The sequence below is a fragment of the Lepidochelys olivacea genome, assembly GCF_965140295.1.
Source record: "Lepidochelys olivacea isolate rLepOli2 genome assembly, chromosome: 21".
In the NCBI taxonomy this organism is placed as follows: domain Eukaryota; kingdom Metazoa; phylum Chordata; order Testudines; family Cheloniidae; genus Lepidochelys; species Lepidochelys olivacea.
Window position 1 is genome coordinate 18,517,683 of NC_140431.1, and position 20,534 is coordinate 18,538,216.

The 20,534-nt window shown below is 49.3% G+C and overlaps 1 protein-coding gene across 3 annotated transcripts in view; it reads left to right on the forward strand.

The window, feature by feature from the left end:
- The first annotated feature begins 5,950 nt into the window (after positions 1-5,950).
- LZTR1 (leucine zipper like post translational regulator 1) overlaps positions 5,951-20,534 on the forward strand; it is a 289,726-nt gene continuing 275,142 nt past the window's right edge. The window contains exons 1-2 of one of the 3 annotated variants that reach the window (XM_084611172.1): positions 5,951-6,429; positions 7,229-7,291. In XM_084611172.1, coding sequence (XP_084467298.1) covers positions 6,203-6,429; positions 7,229-7,291 — 290 coding nt within the window. In that variant the 5' untranslated portion in view covers positions 5,951-6,202. The remainder of the gene's footprint in view (positions 6,430-7,228; positions 7,292-20,534) is intronic. The other 2 variants (XM_084611173.1, XM_084611171.1) reach the window with 2 other exon arrangements.

The following is a 20,534-nucleotide window of genomic DNA, read 5'->3' on the forward strand; positions in this document are numbered from 1 at the left end:
CTTACAAGAAGTGGAAGGTTGGACATATGACCAGGGAAGACTATAAAAATATTGCTCGGGCATGTAGGAATGATATCAGGAGGGCCAAATCGCACCTGGAGCTGCAGCGAGCAAGAGATGTCAAGAGTAACAAGAAGGGTTTCTTCAGGTATGTTGGCAACAAGAAGAAAGCCAAGGAAAGTGTGGGCCCCTTACTGAATGAGGGAGGCAACCTAGTGACAGAGGATGTGGAAAAAGCTAATGTACTCAATGCTTTTTTTGCCTCTGTCTTCACCAACAAGGTCAGCTCCCAGACTGCTGCGCTGGGCATCACAAAATGGGGAAGAGATGGCCAGCCCTCTGTGGAGATAGAGGTGGTTAGGGACTATTTAGAAAAGCTGGATGTGCACAAGTCCATAGGGCCGGACAAGTTGCATCCGAGAGTGCTGAAGGAATTGGCGGCTGTGATTGCAGAGCCATTGGCCATTATCTTTGAAAACTCATGGCGAACCGGGGAAGTCCCGGATGACTGGAAAAAGGCTAATGTAGTGCCAATCTTTAAAAAAGGGAAGGAGGAGGATCCTGGGAACTACAGGCCAGTCAGCCTCACCTCAGTCCCTTGAAAAATCATGGAGCAGGTCCTCAAAGAATCAATCCTGAAGCACTTGCATGAGCGGAAGGTGATCAGGAACAGCCAGCATGGATTCACCAAGGGAAGGTCATGCCTGACTAATCTAATCGCCTTTTATGATGAGATTACTGGTTCTGTGGATGAGGGGAAAGCAGTGGATGTATTGTTTCTTGACTTTAGCAAAGCTTTTGACAAGGTCTCCCACAGTATTCTTGTCAGCAAGTTAAGGAAGTATGGGCTGGATGAATGCACTATAAGGTGGGTAGAAAGCTGGCTAGATTGTCGGGCTCAACGGGTAGTGATCAATGGCTCCATGTCTAGTTGGCAGCCGGTATCAAGTGGAGTGCCCCAAGGGTCGGTCCTGGGGCCGGTTTTGTTCAATATCTTCATAAATGATCTGGAGGATGGTGTGGATTGCACTCTCAGCAAATTTGCGGATGATACTAAACTGGGAGGAGTGGTAGATACGCTGGAGGGGAGGGATAGGATACAGAAGGACCTAGACAAATTGGAGGATTGGGCCAAAAGAAATCTGATGAGGTTCAATAAGGATAAGTGCAGGGTCCTGCACTTAGGATGGAAGAATCCAATGCACCGCTACAGACTAGGGACCGAATGGCTAGGCAGCAGTTCTGCGGAAAAGGACCTAGGGGTGACAGTGGACGAGAAGCTGGATATGAGTCAGCAGTGTGCCCTTGTTGCCAAGAAGGCCAATGGCATTTTGGGATGTATAAGTAGGGGCATAGCGAGCAGATCGAGGGACGTGATCGTTCCCCTCTATTCGACATTGGTGAGGCCTCATCTGGAGTACTGTGTCCAGTTTTGGGCCCCACACTACAAGAAGGATGTGGATAAATTGGAGAGAGTCCAGCGAAGGGCAACAAAAATGATTAGGGGTCTAGAACACATGACTTATGAGGAGAGGCTGAGGGAGCTGGAATTGTTTAGCCTGCAGAAGAGAAGAATGAGGGGGATTTGATAGCTGCTTTCAACTACCTGAAAGGGGGTTCCAAAGAGGATGGCTCTAGACTGTTCTCAATGGTAGCAGATGACAGAACGAGGAGTAATGGTCTCAAGTTGCAATGGGGGAGGTTTAGATTGGATATTAGGAAAAACTTTTTCACTAAGAGGGTGGTGAAACACTGGAATGCGTTACCTAGGGAGGTGGTAGAATCTCCTTCCTTAGAGGTTTTTAAGGTCAGGCTTGACAAAGCCCTGGCTGGGATGATTTAACTGGGAATTGGTCCTGCTTCGAGCAGGGGGTTGGACTAGATGACCTTCAGGGGTCCCTTCCAACCCTGATATTCTATGATTCTATCCTGTTGTTGGAGTTGACAGCAAGAAGGAACTGAGAGGGTGCAGGGCCAGCAATGCCTAATATACTGGCATATGAGCTCCAGGGGGTCCCAGAGCCAGCCCTACGAATATCACTAAGGCAAAAATCCCCAGCAGCCATGCATGTGGGTGAGCATACACCTAACATGGAATGGACATGAGCAACATATCTTGAAGAACAACAGTTACGAATGGTAGGTAACTGTTTTTTCCCAAGTCCAAGGGAGGAATGAGACCTATCGTTGACCTCCATGATCTTAACAAATACATGAGATAATGGGATTCTTATGGCCCCCTTAGCAGCTAGCTTCCTCACCTTAAATCGTGATGACTGGTTTTCTGCTCTTGACCTGCAGGACACTGATTTCCATGTAGCAATTCTCTTGAGCCACAGTAGGTTCCTCAGGTTTGTTGTGGATGGCCAGTATGGTATGTTGCCTTTTGGCCTGTCTTCCTCTTCCTGGGTTTTTACCTAGTATATGATTGTGGTTACAGTGTACCTCAGGAAGAGGGAAATTCATATTTTCCTGTATCTGGATGATTGATTATTGAGGGGCAAGTCCAGTGAGGGAGTCTTCTCACTTGTTCACGTCACACTATGTCCACTTGATTGTCTAGGTCTCATCCTAAACAGCAGTCAGTCAGCATTGGTTCCAACTTGAAGTTAATTGGATTCCTGATAGACTCTACAAGTTTGAGAGCATTTCTACTGCCTGAACAATTCCAGGCAATCTACCACCTATGTCTGGAGCTGCAGTCTCAATCCTCAGCCACAACCTGAGTCTGCTTGAGGCTGCCAGGTCATATGGATGAATACACACAGGTAGTACAATATGCCAGGCTGCGCCTGTGTCCTTTTTCAGGTGTGGCTGAAGTTGGTCCGTTATCAGAATCATCACTCCTTGGACAGGTTGCTCTGACTCCCCTGCCGATCCTAGACTCCTTACAGTGGTGGATGATTCAGCACAACATATGCCAAGATGTTCCTTTGTCTCAATCCCCACCAACCACCAATACAGTCATTGATACCTCCTGAATAGGTTGGGGAGGGCATCTAGGGTTGCTGAAAACTAAAGGTGTGTGGTCAGAACAGTACACTTCCTGGAGCTTCGTGCCATCTAGAATGCCTGTCAGACCTTTTAAGATTACATCAGGGACTCACCCATTCTCATACTCACCGACAATACCATTGTAATGTTTTATGTGAACAGGTGGGGGGAGGGAGGGGAAGGGGTACACACTCCAATGTGCAGTGTCAGGAGGCTATTAGGCTCTGGCAGTTTTGCATCAGGGAAAATATTACTCCCATGACCAATCCCTTACCTGGAGTCCAGAATCACTTGGTAGATCATCTGAGCAGAAATTTCCCCCTGAGTTTTTTCTTCATGGTCCCTGAAGCCTAGGGTCCCGTGATGGGAGAATAACATGAGGGAACCTGAGAATCACCTCAGAGAACAGATGGGCAGGATCCCCTTGGAGAATAACATGAGGGGGAAAGGAGTCCAGGAGAGCTGGCTGTATTTTAAAGAATCCTTATTGAGGTTACAGGGACAAACCATCCCGATGTGTAGAAAGAATAGTAAATATGGCATGCGACCAGCTTGGCTTAACAGTGAAATCCTTGCTGATCTTAAACACAAAAAAGAAACTTACAAGAAGTGGAAGATTGGACAAATGACCAGGGAAGAGTATAAAAATATTGCTCGGGGATGCAGGAGTGAAATCAGGAAGGCCAAATCACACCTGGAGTTGCAGCTAGCAAGAGATGTTAAGAGTAACAAGAAGGGTTTCTTCAGGTATGTTAGCAACAAGAAGAAAGTCAAGGAAAGTGTGGGCCCCTTACTGAATGATGGAGGCAACCTAGTGACAGAGGATGTGGAAAAAGCTAATGTACTCAATGCTTTTTTTTGCCTCTGTCTTCACGAACAAGGTCAGCTCCCAGACTACTGCACTGGGCAGCACAGCATGGGGAAGAGGTGACCAGCCCTCTGTAGAGAAAGAAGTGGTTCGGGACTATTTAGAAAAGTTGGACGAGCACAAGTCCATGGGGCCGGATGCGCTGCATCTGAGAGTGCTAAAGGAGTTGGCGGATGTGATTGCAGAGCCATTGGCCATTATCTTTGAAAATTCATGGCCATCAGGGGAGCCCCCGGACAACTGGAAAAAGGCTAATGTGGTGCCCATCTTTAAAAAAGGGAAGAAGGAGGATCCTGGGAACTACAGGCCAGTTAGCCTCACCTCAGTCCCTGGAAAAATCATGGATCAGATTCTCAAGGAATCAATTCTAAAGCATTAAGAGGAGAGGAAAGTGATCAGGAAGAGTCAGCATGCATTCACCAAGGGCAAGTCATGCCTGACTAATCTAATTGCCTTCTATGATGAGATAACTGGCTCTGTGGATGAGGGGAAAACAGTGGACATGTTGTTCCTCGACTTCAGCATAGCTTTTGACATGGTCTCCCACAGTATTCTTGCCCGCAAGTTAAAGAAGTATGGGCTGGATGAATGGACTATAAGGTGGACAGAAAGCGGCTAGATTGTCGGGCTCAATGGGTAGTGATTAATGGCTCCATGTCTAGTTGACAGCCGGTATCTAGTGGAGTGCCCCAATGGTCGGTCCTCAGGCCGGTTTTGTTCAATATCTTCATTAATGATCTGGTGGATGGTGTGGATTGCACCCTCAGCAAGTTTGCAGATGACACTAAACTGGGAGGAGAGGTAGATATGCTGGAGGGTAGCGATAGGATACAGAGGCACCTAGACAAATTAGAGGATTGGGCCAAAAGAAATCTAATGAGGTTTAACAAGGACAAGTCCAGAATCCTGCACTTAGGACAGAAGAATCCCATGCAACGGTACAGACTAGGGACTGAATGGCTAGGCAGGAGTTGTGCGGAAAAGGACCTAGGGATTTCAGTGGACCAGAAGCTGGATCTGAGTCAACAGTGTGTCCTTGTTGCCAGGAAGACCAATGGCATTTTGGGATGTATAAGTAGGGGCAGTGCTAGCAGATCGAGGGACGTGATCGTTCCCCTCTATTCGACACTGGTGAGACCTCATCTGGAGTAGTGTGTCCAGTTTTGGGCCCCACCCTACAAGAAGGATGTGGAAAAATTGGAAAATGTCCAGCAGAGGGGTCTCGAAATGATTAGGGGTCTCAAACACATGACTTATGAGAAGAGGCTGAGGGATCTGGGATTGTTTAGTCTGCGGAAGAGAAGAATGAGGGGGGATTTGATAGCTGCTTTTAACTACCTGAAAGGTGGTTCCAAAGAAGATGGATCTAGACTGTTCTCAGCAGTAGCCGATGACAGAACGAGGAGTAATGGTCTCAAGTTGCAGTGGGGGAGGTTTAGGTTGGATATTAGGAAAAACTTTTTTTAGTAGGAGGGTGGTGAAACACTGGAATGTGTTACCTAGGGAGGTGGTGGAATCTCCTTCCTTAGAGGTTTTTAAGGTCAGGCTTGACAAAGCCCTGGCTGGGATGATTTAGCGGGGGATTGGTCCTGCTTTGAGCAGGGGGTTGGACTAGATGACCTCCAGAGATCCCTTCGCACCCTGATAGTCTATGATTGAATCATCAGCCCACACTTGGTAAGGCAACTCCCATCGTTTCTTCTGTTGTATATTTATGCCTGCCCACTGTAATCTTCACTCCATAGATCTGAAGAAGTGGGTCATAGCCCACCAAAGCTTATGCTCTAATAAATTTGTTAGTCTTTAGGGTGCCACAGGATTCCTTGTTGTTTTTGCAGCACCAGTATGGAACTCTGCCCCCCCCTGAGGGCCCTTAACTGGGCCGCCAGCTTGTTCTTTGTTACCACAGCCCCGAGGGGCCGCAGGCAGAGCCAGGGTCCTGCCCAAGGAACTGATCAGCCAAGCGCGGGCCTCTGCAGCAGGGCCGGAAGCTCCCTCCCCTGACCCGCTGCGGTCTTTCCCCTCCCAGCACCACCGGCGTGGGGCGGCCCCAGCGCCCGAGCAGCGACCGACCCCGCCTCCCGCTCTCCTTGCGCCGCGGTGGCCGGGCCCGCTGGAGCCCAGGGCACGGGGGCGGACGCCGGGGTGGGCGGAACCAGAGGACGTTTCTATCTGGCTGCTGCCCCGGCTGGGTCGAAGAGCCGGAGACACCAACCCCCGAGCCCTCGGCGCGGGGCACGCCGGGAGTTGTAGTTCCCTGACGGCGCGGGGCACGCCGGGAGTTATTGGCCGCAGGGGGCAGTGCTCCCGCTGTTCCGCCCAGCGCCCGGTCCCCTGCGCATGTGCGTGAGCTGCGGCGGGGCCAGACCTGTCCGCGCGAGCTGGGCCATGGCGGCGGCCGGCGCCCCGTCGGGCGGAGGGGCCGGGAGCTCCAAGGTGGCGCCCAGCGTGGAGTTCGATCACAGCTGCTCCGACAGCGTGGAGTACCTGACCCTCAACTTCGGGCCCTTCGAGACGGTGCATCGGTGGCGCCGCCTGCCGCCCTGCGACGAGTTCGTCGGGGCCAGGTGAGGCGATGAGGAGCCGCGCCAGCCTGGGGACGGGGTTACGTGGGTGGCCGGGGTGGGGCTGAGAGTGGGCAGAGCCGAGTGTGCGGGGCAGCGCTGGGGTGGGGGCCCGGCGGAGAGGGGGAGGGTCGGGGGGTGGGTGGGGGCCCGGCGGAGAGGGGGTGGGTCACGGGGTGGGTGGGGGCCCGGCGGAGAGGGGGAGGGTCGGGGGGTGGGTGGGGGCCCGGCTGAGAGGGGGAGGGTCGGGGGGTGGGTGGGGGCCCGGCGGAGAGGGGGTGGGTCACGGGGTGGGTGGGGGCCCGGCGGAGAGGGGGAGGGTCGGGGGGTGGGTGGGGGCCCGGCGGAGAGGGGGTGGGTCACGGGGTGGGTGGTGGCCCGGCGGAGAGGGGGAGGGTCGGGGGGTGGATGGTGGCCCGGCGGAGAGGGGGAGGGTCGGGGGGTGGGTGGTGGCCCGGCGGAGAGGGGGAGGGTCGGGGGGTGGGTGGGGGCCCGACGGAGAGGGGGAGGGTCGGGGGGTGGGTGGGGGCCCGGCGGAGAGGGGGTGGGTCACGGGGTGGGTGGTGGCCCGGCGGAGAGGGGGAGGGTCGGGGGGTGGGTGGGGGCCCGGCTGAGAGGGGGGGGTGGGTGGGGGCCCGGCTGAGAGGGGGAGGGTCGGGGGGTGGGTGGTGGCCTGGCGGAGAGGGGGTGGGTCACGGGGTGGGTGGGGGCCCGGCGGAGAGGGGATCATCGAGTGACTGGGTCACGGGGTGGGGGCAGGGCCAGGTCTCCCCTTGCGAGTGTCTGACGGACTCTCTCTCAGGCGCAGCAAACACACCGTGGTTGCCTATCGGGATGCCATCTACGTGTTTGGTGGTGACAACGGGTAAGTGCTACTTCCTTGGCTGGCCTGTGGTGGTGCCAGGCAGCTTCCCTGCTAGCCCTGCCTCTCGCTATGCCTGTTAATATTAGGGGTATGTTATGCAACCACCCAGGTTTAGATTTAGCATACTATGGTGTGGATATGCTATTTGTATTCATAGAATCATAGCCTGACCTTAAAATCCTCAAAGGAAGGAGACTCCATCACCTCCCTAGGTAACGCGTTCTAGTGCTTCACCACCATCCTAGTGAAAACGTTCTTCCTAATATCCAACCTAAACCAACCCCACTGCAACTTGAGACCATTACTCCTCATTCTGTCATCTGCTACCACTGAAAACAGTCTAGATCCATCCTCTTTGGAACCCCCTCTCAGGTAGTTGAAAGCAGCTATCAAATCCCCCCTCATTCTTCTCTTCTGCAGACTAAACATCCCCAGTTCCTTCAGCCTCTCCTCATAACTCATGTGTTCCAGTCCCCTAATCATTTTTGTTGCCCTCCGCTGGATGTTTTCCAATTTTTCCACATCCTCCTTGTAGTGTGGGGCCCAAAACTGGACACAGTACTCCAGATGAGGCCTCTCCAGTGTTGAATAAAGGTGAACGATCACATCCCTCAATCTGCTGGCACTGCCCCTACTTATACATTTCAAAATGCCATTGGCCTTCTTGGCAAAAAGGGCACACTGTTGACTCATATCCAGCTTCTTGTCCACTGTAACCCCTAGGTCCTTTTCTGCAGAACTGCTGCCTAGCCATTCGGTCCCTCGTCTGTAGCGGTGCATGGGATTCTCCGTCTTAAGTGCAGGACTCTGCACTTGTCCTTGTTGAACCTTGAACAGATTTCTTTTGGTCCAATCCCCTAATTTGTCTAGGTGCCTCTGTATCCTATCGCTACCCTCCAGCATATCTACCTCTCCTTCCAGTTTAGTATCATCTGCAAACTTGCTGAGGGTGCAATCCACACTATCCTCCAGATCATTAATGAAGATAGTGAACAAAACCAGGACCAACCCTTGGGCCCTCCGCTTGATACCAGCTGCCAACTAGACATGGAGCCATTGATCACTACTTGTTGAGCCCGATGGTCTAGTCAGTTTTCTATCCACTTTATAGTCCATTCATCCAGCCCATACTTCTTTAGCTTGCTGGTAAAAATACTGTGGGAGACCATGTCAAAAGCTTTGCTAAAGTCAAGGAATAACATGTCCACTGCTTTCTCCTCATCCACAGAGCCAGTTATCTCATCATAGAAGGCAATTAGATTAGTCAGGCATGACCTTCCCTTGGTGAATCCATGCTGACTGTTCCTGATCACTTTCCTCTCCTCTAAGTGCTTCAGAATTGATTCCTTGAGGTCCTGCTCCATGATTTTTCCAGGGACTGAGGTGAGGCTGACTGGCCTGTAGTTCCCAGGATTCTCCTCCTTCCCTTTCTTTAAAAATGGGCACTACATTAGCCTTTTTCCAGTCATCCGGGACCTCCCCCGATTGCCATGAGTTTTCAAAGATAATGGCCAGTGGCTCTGCAATCACATCTGCCAATTCCTTTCGCACTCTCGGATGCAGCACATCCAGCCCCATGGACTCGTGTTCGTCCAGCTTTTCTAAATAGTCCCGAATCACTTCTTTCTCTACAGAGGGCTGGTCACCTCCTCCCCATGCTGTGCTGCCCAGTGCAGTAGTCCGGGAGCTGACCTTGTTCGTGAAGATAGAGGCAAAAAAGCTTTGAGTACATTAGCTTTTCCCGCATCCTCTGTCACTAGGTTGCCTCCCTCATTCAGTAAGGGGCACACCCTTTCCTTGACTTCCTTCTTGTTGCTAACATACCTGAAGAAACCCTTCTTGTTACTCTTAACAACTCCTGCTAGCTGCAACTCCAAGTGTGATTTGGCCTTTCTGATTGACAACCTATAACTCTATTGGTTGCCAGGGTTTGGCACTTGTGTGGTAATTCTACACCTGTGGCTGCTGTTTGACACTTGCATTATAGCAGCATACTAGTCAGCTCTTTATCATCACCATCCAGCTAGGGAACAGGAACCTTTCCTTTCAGTTGTAGACTGAAGTGGTTTGAGTATTGGCCTGCTAAATCCAGGGTTGTGAGTTCAATCCTTGAGGGGGGCCAAATTGGGGATTGGCCCTGCTTTGAGCAGGGGGTTGGACTAGATGACCTCCTGAGGTCCCTTCCAACCCTGGTATTCTATGATTCTAAGCCACTCTTATCCAGTCTTTTGTCACCTCAAGATTAGATTGTTGCAATATGTGGTGCACCTTAAACCAGTCAGATCCTAATGCCTGTGAGGAATGCAGGGGCGTGCTTATTGAGCAGGCCACCTCATTTGGAGTATGTGACGTCAGTGCTCTGGGCTCTTCACTGGTTGTCTGTTGGTCTCCTGATGGCGCTCAAGAGGTGATCATAACTTATAAAGTCTAGGTCAGCCTACCTGAGAGCGTGCCTCTCTCCCTGGGTCATATTGCTACAGCTAGGGTCAGCAGAGGTGCATGAGCTGGAGGCCTCTCATTAAAGAAGGGGCAGTGGCAAGTAGGGAATTCTCAGTGAAAAGTCTGAGACTCTTTTTTTTTCCCCCCATTGTTGGTCTGAAATAGGCTGAATTTAGTGATCTTTTGGGCACACTGCAAAATCTATCTGCTCTGCAGGGTTTTTGGAGAGAGCTGAAGGGTGTTTTCCCCACTGCTATGAAAGGGCAAGAAGGAGCTTGTAAGTGGCCTGCCGAGTTCCCGTTTAATTAATCATTTCAATACTGCTGAGATAGCTTTGTATTTATTATTATTGGTGTGCTAGGGTTTCTAGAGCCTTCAATAGATAGCTTTTAGTAATTTAAATAGAAATAACTTCATCGTATCAGGTGTTAAAGAATCCAGGCTTGCCAGGGCTGAGTAAGTCTGCTGTGAAAAGTGATACTTGTATGTTTGTTTAATGCTAGCTGGTAAGTCTGCTGTGAAAGGTGATATTAAAACACATACAAGTATCACTTTTCACAGCAGACTTACTAGCTAGCAATAAATAAATTACCATGATTTGGACATGTATATGTGTATATTTATTTGTTTTTCCTAGAGCTAATTAAGTGTTCTAGGAAAAAGTGTGAGAGTGGCCGCCAGCAAGAGTTGGTGGCCACACTCTGAAGCCACCAAAAAATTTGTCCTGAGAACTCCTCCTCTAGCATATAGTAATTATGTAGTGTCGCTGTGAGAAACAGCAATCAGGTCTCTAAATACTTTAGTGGCACATATCAGGCTTAGTCTTAGAGGAAATAAATTCTTATTTCTTACACTTAGAACAAATATAATCTAACATGGAATTGGAAGTGTTAGAGAAATACACAGCAACTGCTCATCTTACCCTGCCTATGTAAGCCTAGCTTGAGCTTATTCTTTATTACTCCTGCGGGAATTCTGCACCACTGTGCATGCACAGAATTCATGTCTCCTGCAGATTTCTTTGTTTCCCTGCAGAACAATTACTTCTGATGGGGAAGCAAAGGGAAGCCATAAGAGTGGTCATGCACCCCTCCTGAACAGTGCAGGTGCATCGTTTTGGGCGCTCAGAGCAGCCAGCAGAGAGGTACATGACCAGAGGGATGTGGGGCTGGCAATGCCCCTGCCGGTGGCTCATACCCTGTACTGGGACTTCCTCTTCCCCTACAAGGAGCAGCCTGGGCCAGGTCAGACCCACCCCCAGAAACCTCCCTTGGCTGTACACCCCCACATTCTCTGCTTCCTGCTCCCATTGCTCCTAAGCTGTGGGGGAAGGGGGTCACTGTATGAGGAGCTGCTCCCCTGTCTGTCCAACCCCCGTTCATCTGCATCTCCCCATACCCAGACCCCTCCCTGCTGACCGTTACCCCCCTCACTCAGAATTCCCCCTGCTGAGCCCCTTGCAGCTGAACCCCCACCCACTGAGCCTCACTCCTTGAATTCGGAGCCCCCTTCCTGCCAAGTCCTCCCCTTCCTCCCTGCATCCAGACCATCACCACTGAGCCGCCACACTCAAACCCCCACCCCAAGGAGCCCCATGCATCTGGACCAACCTGACGAGCCCCCCACTCCTGGAGCTCCACCCCACTGAGCCCAGCCAGCTGCACCCAGAACCCTACTCTACCAAACCCCACTCCCGCAGCATCTGGACACCCCTGCTGAGTCCCCCCTGCTGAGCCCCATCCCATCCGGACCCCCACCAGGCCCTCTGTGCTGAGCCCCAACCACTTCACCTGGTTCTCCCTGAAGAGTCCCATTCCCCCTACATCCGGAAGTCTCTCACACCGAGCTGCCCGCACCCAGATTGTGCCACACAGAACCCTCTCGTCCCACACCTGGATCCCCCCACAGTAAACCCCTCAACTCTTGGATCCTGCTGGGCTGAGCCTGCCTGCCCCACATCTGTATCGGGGGCCAGGGCTGGGTGTGTGTGTGAGACTGTCCCTATCGCTTGCTATCTTGGTGCATCTGGTGTGGAGGGGCAGGAACCCGGGGTGTTTGTGGGGTCAGCCTGGCTCTTGTGGTGTATCAGGTTCAGGTGCAGCCTCACTGCTGAGTCCGTGTCCCAGGGTGGGCTGCAGGGTGATCTCCCACCTCTGTGCAGCCAGTGGCCTGTAACGTCCACTGCCATTCTGGAGCCTCCACATTTATTTATTGACAAATGAAATATGCAGAATTTTGCAAAATTTTAAAATATTGTGTGCTGAATTTTTATTTTTTGGCGCAGAATAATTTATAAACTCATGAGTAATTTATTTAAAGTTACACAAACATATTGTGCCATGACTTGTCTTTGTCTTACATCACCTCTAGGCACCAATCCTTACTGCTGAGTTACCGGGCTGACTTTGGAAATCCCACATTTTCTCTGACTCTCTCCCCTCCCAAGCCCACCATGTGTGGGGAGCTTCTGGGACTAGGGACACCACACTGCACTCTCCTGAGGTTCCCTCCTCCAAGGTCTACTACCCCTTCTTCACTCAACCCACCTCTCCAGGCAAGTCTAGTCAGACTTGTCTGACCCTCCGCCTCCCAGTTCCCTGTGACTTTCCTGTCATAATTCCCATATCCCTCTCTCAAAATCCACTCTCCAACTTCCTTGCTCACTTCCTGCGCAGAGGCTCCACCCGCTCTGGTAATGTTGCTACTGGTTCCTTCACACTGACAATGTGGTGGTTCTGTGACTTCCACTCTCCGTTCTTTCAGATACCCTGTCAGCGAAAGTGGGGTATTAGTTACCACTCTTATGGGGTTTGTTTGTTCTTCAAAGTGGATTGAAAATATAAGGTATTATGTCAGCTTTTGTGTTGAGAGAACAGAAAGCAGCACCACAGAGGGAGAAAAACATCTTCCCCTAATTTTTTTGTTACCGTCCTTCATGGTTATCAGGAGGGGTTGTCAGGAAAATTCTGCTTCTGGGCGCTGCTAAAAGAATTTTCTAGTAGTGCAAACTCCAGAGTTGAAATATTTTCTCTCCCTGAAGAGACAAGTTCAAATCTAAGTAAAGTTGACTCTGACCCTGATTTTTAAGGGAAAGAAATTGAGTTCTGTGTGGTTGTCTGAATATAGTCTCAGTAAATCTTAATATTGAAGCTCTCTTGTCTGTGGATTTAAGATAATAGCTGAACCCTTAAACTTAAAGTCTGGTGTGTGCATCGTCCTTAACATTAAGAGTTATGGTCTGTCCTGGTGCCATTGCACAAAATTTCCCTTCTCTACACTGTTGTGGCATCTTTGTATACCAATTGGCTGTTACCTTTCCCACCCCAGAATCTACTGCAGTTCACTGGTGCTTATGTATTGCACAGTTCCATGCAGAACAATGCAAAGTGTTTTCGATTGGAAGGTACTGTGTAAATGTAAAATATTACAGTATGTTGTTTCTGACCTGGGACACCCTAAGTCTGGAAGGCTGCTTTATCACTGATAAGGTAGCCCGGGTGGGGTGGGGGAGGAGGGCAGGACAAGGCCACATTGCTTATTGTAGCCACACTACAAATCAAAGCTGTTTGAATGAATATGGTGTACTTAGATTTCTAGAAAGCCTTTGATAAGGTCCCTCACCAAAGGCTCTTACGTAAATTGTCATGGGATAAGAGGGAAGATCCTTTCATGGATTGAGAACTGGTTAAAAGACAGGGAAGAAAGGGTAGGAATAAATGGTAAATTTTCAGAATAGAGAGGGGTAACTAGTGGTGTTCCCCAAGGGTCAGTGCTAGGACCAGTCCTATTCAACTTATTTATAAATGATCTGGAGAAGGGGGTAAACCGTGAGATGGCAAAGTTTGCAGATGATACCAAATTGCTCAAGATAGTTAAGACCAAAGCAGACTGTGAAGAACTTCAAAAAGATCTCACAAAACTAAATGATTGGGCAACAAAATGGCAAATGAAATTTAATGTGGGTAAATGTAAAATAACGCACATTGGAAAAAATAACCCCAACTATACATACAATATGATGGGGGCTAATTTAGCTACAACTAATCAGGAAAGAGATCTTGGAGTCATCGTGGATAGTTCTCTGAAGACGTCCACACAGTGTGCAGCAGCAGTCAAAAAAGCAAACAGGATGTTAGGAATCATTAACAAAGGGATCGAGAATAAGACGGAGAATATCTTATTGCCCTTAGATAAATCCATGGTATGCCCACATCTTGAACACTGCGTTCAGATGTGGTCCCCTCATCTCAAAAAAGATATACTGGCATTAGAAAAGGTTCAGAAAAGGGCAACTAAAATGATTAGGGGTTTGGAATGGGTCCCATATGAGGAGAGATTAAAGAGGCTAGGACTTTTCAGCTTGGAAAAGAGGAGGATATGATAGAGGATATGGGGTGGGGATATGATAGAGGTCTATAAAATCATGAGTGGTGTGGAGAAGGTGAATAAGGAAAAGTTATTTACTTGTTCCCATAATATAAGAACTAGGGGCCACCAAATGAAATTAATGGGTAGCAAGTTTAAAACAAATAAAAGGAAGTTCTTCTTCACACAGTGCACAGTCAACCTGTGGAACTCCTTGCCTGAGGAGGTTGTTGAAGGCTAGGACTATAACAGGGTTTAAAAGAGAACCTCCATGAATTTATCTAGTTAAGTCCATTAATGGCTATTAGCCAGGATGGGTAAGGAATGGTGTCCCTAGCCTCTGTTTGTCAGAGGGTGGAGATAGATGGTAGGAGAGAGATCACTTGGCAGCCTTCTGTTGCTTGGGCCATCATCTGGAGTGGAGTGGCTGAGTGCTTGGAGTCTCCCTCCCCTGTGTTCTTGGGCGTCTTGGTGAGGAGGATATGGAACTTGGCGAGGAGGGCAGGCAGTTATACAATGGATGCAGCAGCAATCTGTGCTCTTGTTGCCTTTCCTGCAGCTCCACCAGACGTCTGATCATGTCCCTTTGCTCCCCCATTAGCCTCAATATCGCTGCGTGATCAGATCACACTCACTGATTGCTTTCTTGGACTATGCCACCGAATGCCTCCAGGCATTCAACTGTGCCCTATCAGTGCGGGAGGAATGCATGAGCTCAGAAAACATGTCATTGCGAGTGCGGTTTTTTTTCTGACTTCTAATCTGCGATAACCTCAGGGATGGAGATGATACGGGGAGCCTAGGAACATTTGCACCTGCAGGGGGGATAAAAAGGGAGAGTAAAATTTAAGAGGATACATTTCTGAGAACAAAAGGGAGACTCACAGTGAATCAAGCAATTCACAGCAGACAGCACATGTGCTTTAGATACAAGGTCGCATTTTGCCTTTTATTTTGAGAGTCTGCTGGTATGGTGACACATCACACACAGCTGGGCAACAGAATTCCGTTTCCAGGCAGCCATGGTAAGCCAAAGGATACACAGGGTTGGCTTCTTCTGCCTTCATAACATGTGGTAATGGTTTCAAACTGCAGTGCCCTCCTTTCTCATAGCAAGCAATGCTGGTTGAGTTTGCCATTTAAAAGGAGGGGCTGTAGTTTTGGGGTGGATGTGCAGCACACCCCTCCCCTCCCGCACCCCACTGGGTGGCTATTCTCTGGGATGATCCCTTTTAGTCAAGCACAAACAGCCCAGCATGCACAGGGTCCTTTTATTGTTCCCTTACAAAAATTCCCCTATTTCAACCAGGTGGCCATGAATGATATCACTCTCCTGAGGCTGACACAGAAAGATAAAGACCGAATGGTGCATGAATGTGACCAAAACCCAGGAACATTCGCTGCCATGCTTTCTGCTGCAATGATTCCAGACTACTTGCTACTAGTTTGGCATGGTAAAGTGTTCTACCGTGGAGGACAAAATAAGGCAGCCCTCCCCAGAAACCTTCTACAAAGGCTTTCAGAGTATCTCCGGGAGAGCTTCATGGAGATGTCCCTGGAGGATTCCTGCTCCATCCCCAGACATGTGAATAGACTTTTCCAGTAGCTGTACTGGCTGCAAACGCATCCCAATTCTTCAGGGCAAATCAAACATTAAACACAATTGCTTTTAACCCCTGTAGTGTAGTTACAAATGTGCACTCACCAGAGGTGCCTTCTCCGGCTTCAGGGTCGGGGAACTCGCCTTGGGAGGGTATTGGCTCCAGGGTGATGAAAAGGTCCTGGCTGCTGGGGAGAACAGATTCTCTGCTTGCCTGCTGCTCATTCTCCTCTTCTTTCTCTTCCTCATCCACAAACTCCTCCTCAGTGTTGCATGAGACTCCCCCCTTGCAGGTGTTCATGGATAGTGATGGGGTAGTGGTAGGGTCCCCCACTAGAATGGTGTTAGCCGATGGCCAAGGGTGTTTGGTGAGGTGCCAGCTATGCCCGTTTTATACCATCCGTGACTTTAACCGCTAGGACGCACTGTCCCTTCGCGGCGGGCAGCCCAGGCTAAGCTGACGGATGCCCCAAGGTCCTAAACACCCGTGACTTTAACTGCTAGAGCTCAGAGCTCCTTCGCAGTGGGCAGTCAGGATTGACTGACAGGTGCCCCAAGAGTTTGCCCCGTGGAGGCGGCACAACTCAACGCTAGGCTCTTAGTACTCTCACCTAATGGCCAGGCTTTATAGCCAAAACGGCTGAGGTTCTTTAATTGTGTTGGCTGCTTTACAGTAAACCAGAGAAACAAGTCAGGCTTATGCACAAATGGTTACCAAAATTTATTAAACTAGATTCTAATCATGTGGTTACAAAATTGCTAGTGCCTACTTATTTAAATGTAGAGATGTTACACACACAAACAAGTTACAAAACTGAAGCCACAATCCCAAAGAGAAAAAACAAAGTATAGAGCTCTATTTCAAAATATGTGTACACTAAAGATAGGAGATCAGGTGTGTGTGCTTCTTACCCTCCTTGCGTCTCTCGATTCCAGCGGTGCCAAGCCAGGATTGGTCACTCAATTCCGCGGAAAGACGAATAAGGGACAAGGCTTAGGGACCCTCTTAGCTGCAGAAGCCTTGGGAGGCTGTCACTTATCTGACCAGCAGATAGATAGTGAAAAGCACGCAAAAATCATGGTGCTGTAGGTCCCATACTGGCCTGCGTTGTGCAGGAGGTCGGACTAGATGATCATAATGGTCCCTTCTGACCTTAGTATCTATGAATCTCTGTACTCCTTTATTCTCTTTCTCCTTTCTTATGCCAAATTGGGGCTGGTCTGTCTGGGCGATGCCAGCTCTCGCAAGAGTAGTTTACACTTGCAAGGGAGAGAAACAACAAGTTTCAACTACTGGACATTCCTTTTATTAGAGTAAATATTTTCCCACCTAGGATGTTGGGGTGTGTGCATCACGCTATTTAGTAGGGGCTAAGAGCCATGTCTGTCACAGCTTCTCTGTCTGCTGTGAGCCTAATTGTTGTATATGTTCCCAGAGGCACATTGTAGCAGCACACCTGTGCTTCTCACAGCTTCAAAGGCTGTGCTGGAATTGATGTTAAGTGCCCTGTTGTTTTGGCTCCCTTGTGTTCCCAGCAGTGCTGGTCTGAGAGGGGGGGGCTGGCTGTCTGGCTACAAATGGCATGCAGCTGATCATAGAAGCGGCATGAGTGGGGCTCTGACCCAGAGCAACCATTTGCCTCCTTTGTCTTTTCATAGCCTTGCCTCAGCTCCTTAACTTTCACGCGGCACTGCTGTGTGTCCCTGGTGTAGCGTTTCTCCACCACACCCTGTGCGATTTTGGCATATATATCGGAGTTCTGTCTGCACAGATTCTTCTCCCCATACAGCAATCAGATCCAGTGTCTCCCATTCGCTCCATGCTGGAGCTCGTTTTTGATTCTGGGACTGCATGGTCACCTGTGCTGCTGAGCTTGCCACGCTGACCAAACAGGAAATGAAATTCAAAAGTTCCCGGGGCTTTTCCTGTGTATCAGGCTAGTGCATCAGAGTTGAAAAGTGCTGTCCAGAGCGGTCACATTGGAGCACTCTGGGATTGCTTTAGGAGGACAATTCCGTCGAATTGCAGAACGCTACGTCTTTTGCAGTACCCCAAATTGGATCCAGCAAGATCGATTTTAGCACTTGATTTTAAGAGCGCAGCAGTTGATTTTAAGAACCCTTTTAGGTCGACGGAACGGGGTTGTTTTTTAGCCACATTGCTTATAAAATCAACCTAACGTGGCTAAATTCGACCTAATCTCATAGTGTAGACCAGGGGTGTAGCAGTATCCACACGAGATGTTACTACGCAGCAAGCTAGCATGCTGTAGAGTGACACTCTGGCTTGCCATGCAGTAACGTACCATGTAGACAAGTGTTAAGGTTGCATAGTTGAGCACTCAGAAGTCAGAAACTATAGAAGGTAAACTTGAGCATGCAGCCCTAACTACTGGGAGAGCAATAAAGAGGTGCACAGACAATCCAGGAAGTTTTTGGAAAGGGTAGGGGACAATTTCCTGGTGCAAGTGCTGGAGGAACCAACTAGGGGCAGAGCTCTTCTTGACCTGCTGCTCACAAACTGGGAAGAATGAGTAGGGGAAGCTAAAGTGGATGGGAACCTGGGAGGCAGTGACCATGAGATGGTCGAGTTCAGGATCCTGACACAGGGAAGAAAGGAGAGCAGCACAATACGGTCCCGAACCACTTCTTTCTCCACAGAGGGCTGGTCACCTCCTCCCCATGCTGTGCTGCCCAGTGCAGTCGTCTGGGAGCTGACCTTGTTTGTGAAGAGAGAGGCAAAAAAGTACATTAGCTTTTTCCACATCCTCTGTCACTAGGTTGCCTCCCTCATTCAGTAAGGGGCCCACACTTTCCTTGACTTTCTTCTTGTTGCTAACTTAGAATCATAGAATATCAGGGTTGGAAGGGACCTCAGGAGGTCATCTAGTCCAACCCCCTGCTCAAAAGCAGGACCCATCCCCAATTAAATCATCCCAGCCAGGGCTTTGTCAAGCCTGACCTTAAAAACTTCTAAGGAAGGAGATTCCACCACCTCCCTAGGCAACGCATTCCAGTGTTTCACCACCCTCCTAGTGAAAAAGTTTTTCCTAATATCCAACCTAAACCTCCCCCACTGCAACTTGAGACCATTACTCCTTGTCCTGTCCTCATCTACCACTGAGAATAGTCTAGAACCATCCTCTCTGGAACCACCTCTCAGGTAGTTGAAAGCAGCTATCAAATCCCCCCTCATTCTTCTCTTCTGCAGGCTAAACAATCCCAGCTCCCTCAGCCTCTCCTCATAACTCATGTGTTCCAGACCCCTAATCATTTTTGTTGCCCTGAAGAAACCCTTCTTGCTACTCTTAACATCTCTTGCTAGCTGCAACTCCAGGTGTGATTTGGCCTTCCTGATTTCACTCCTGCATGCCTGAGCAATATTTTTATACTCCTCCCTGATCATTTGTCCAGTCTTCCACTTCTTGTAAGCTTCTTTTTTGTATTTAAGATCAGCAAGGATTTTACTGTTAAGCCAAGCTGGTCGCCTGCCATATTTACTATTCTTTCTACACAGCGGGATGGTTTGTCCCTGTAACCTCAATAAGCATTCTTTAAAATACAGCCAGCTCTCCTGGACTCCTTTCCCCCTCATGTTATTCTCCCAGGGGATCCTGCCCATCAGTTCCCTGAGGGAGTCAAAGTCTGCTTTTCTGAAGTCCAGGGACCGTATTCTGCTGCTCTCCTTTCTTCCCTGTATCAGGATTCTGAACTTGACCATCTCATGGTCACTGCCTCCCAGGTTCCCATCCACTTTAGCTTCTCCTACTCATTCTTCCCAGTTTGTAAGCAGCAGGTCAAGAAGAGCTCTGCCCCTAGTTAGTTCCTCCAGCACTTGCACCAGGAAATTGTCCTCTACCCTTTCCAAAGACTTCCTGGATTGTCTGTGTACCGCTATATTGCTCTCCCAGCAGTTATCAGGGTGATTTAAGTCTCCCATGAGAACCAGGGCCTGCGATCTAGTAACTTCCGTGAGTTGCCGGAAGAAAGCCTCGTCCACCTCATCCCCCTGGTCCAGTGGTCTATAGCAGACTCCCACCACGACATCACCGTTTTTGCTCACACTTCTAAACTTAATCGCAAAAAGAAAAGGAGTACTTGTGGCACCTTAGAGACTAACCAATTTATTTGAGCATGAGCTTTCGTGAGCTACAGCTCACTTCATCGGATGCATGCCGTGGAAATTGCATGCATCCGATGAAGTGAGCTGTAGCTCACGAAAGCTCATGCTCAAATAAATTGGTTAGTCTCTAAGGTGCCACAAGTACTCCTTTTCTTTTTGCGAATACAGACTAACACGGCTGTTACTCTGAAACCTAAACTTAATCCAGAGACTAATCCGGAGCTCTGAGCAGTCATACTGCTCGCTTACATACAATGCAACTCCCCCACCTTTTCTGCCCTGCCTGTCCTTCCTGAACAGTTTATATCCATCCATGACAGTACTCCAGTCATGTGAGTTATCCCACCAAGTCTCTGTTATTCCAATCACATCATAATTCCTTGACTGTGCCAGGACTTCTAGTTCTCCCTGCTTGTTTCCCAGGCTTCTTGCATTTGTGTATAGGCACTTGAGATAAATCGCTGATCGTCCCTCTTTCTCAGTATGAGGCAGGAGCTCTCCCCTCTCGCGCGCGCCTGCTCATGTTTCCTCCCGGTATCCCACGTCCCCACACACTCAACTTCATCTCTTTCTCCTTTGTTTTGTTTTGTTTTTTTTAACTTTTGAATATTTCCTTGTGTTCTGAAAAGTATTCTGATACGGATTTTCGTATTCTTCCTGATTTTGTGTGTCAAATCTTTAAACTGTTCTCTGCTAACAGCTTGAAATGTGTATGT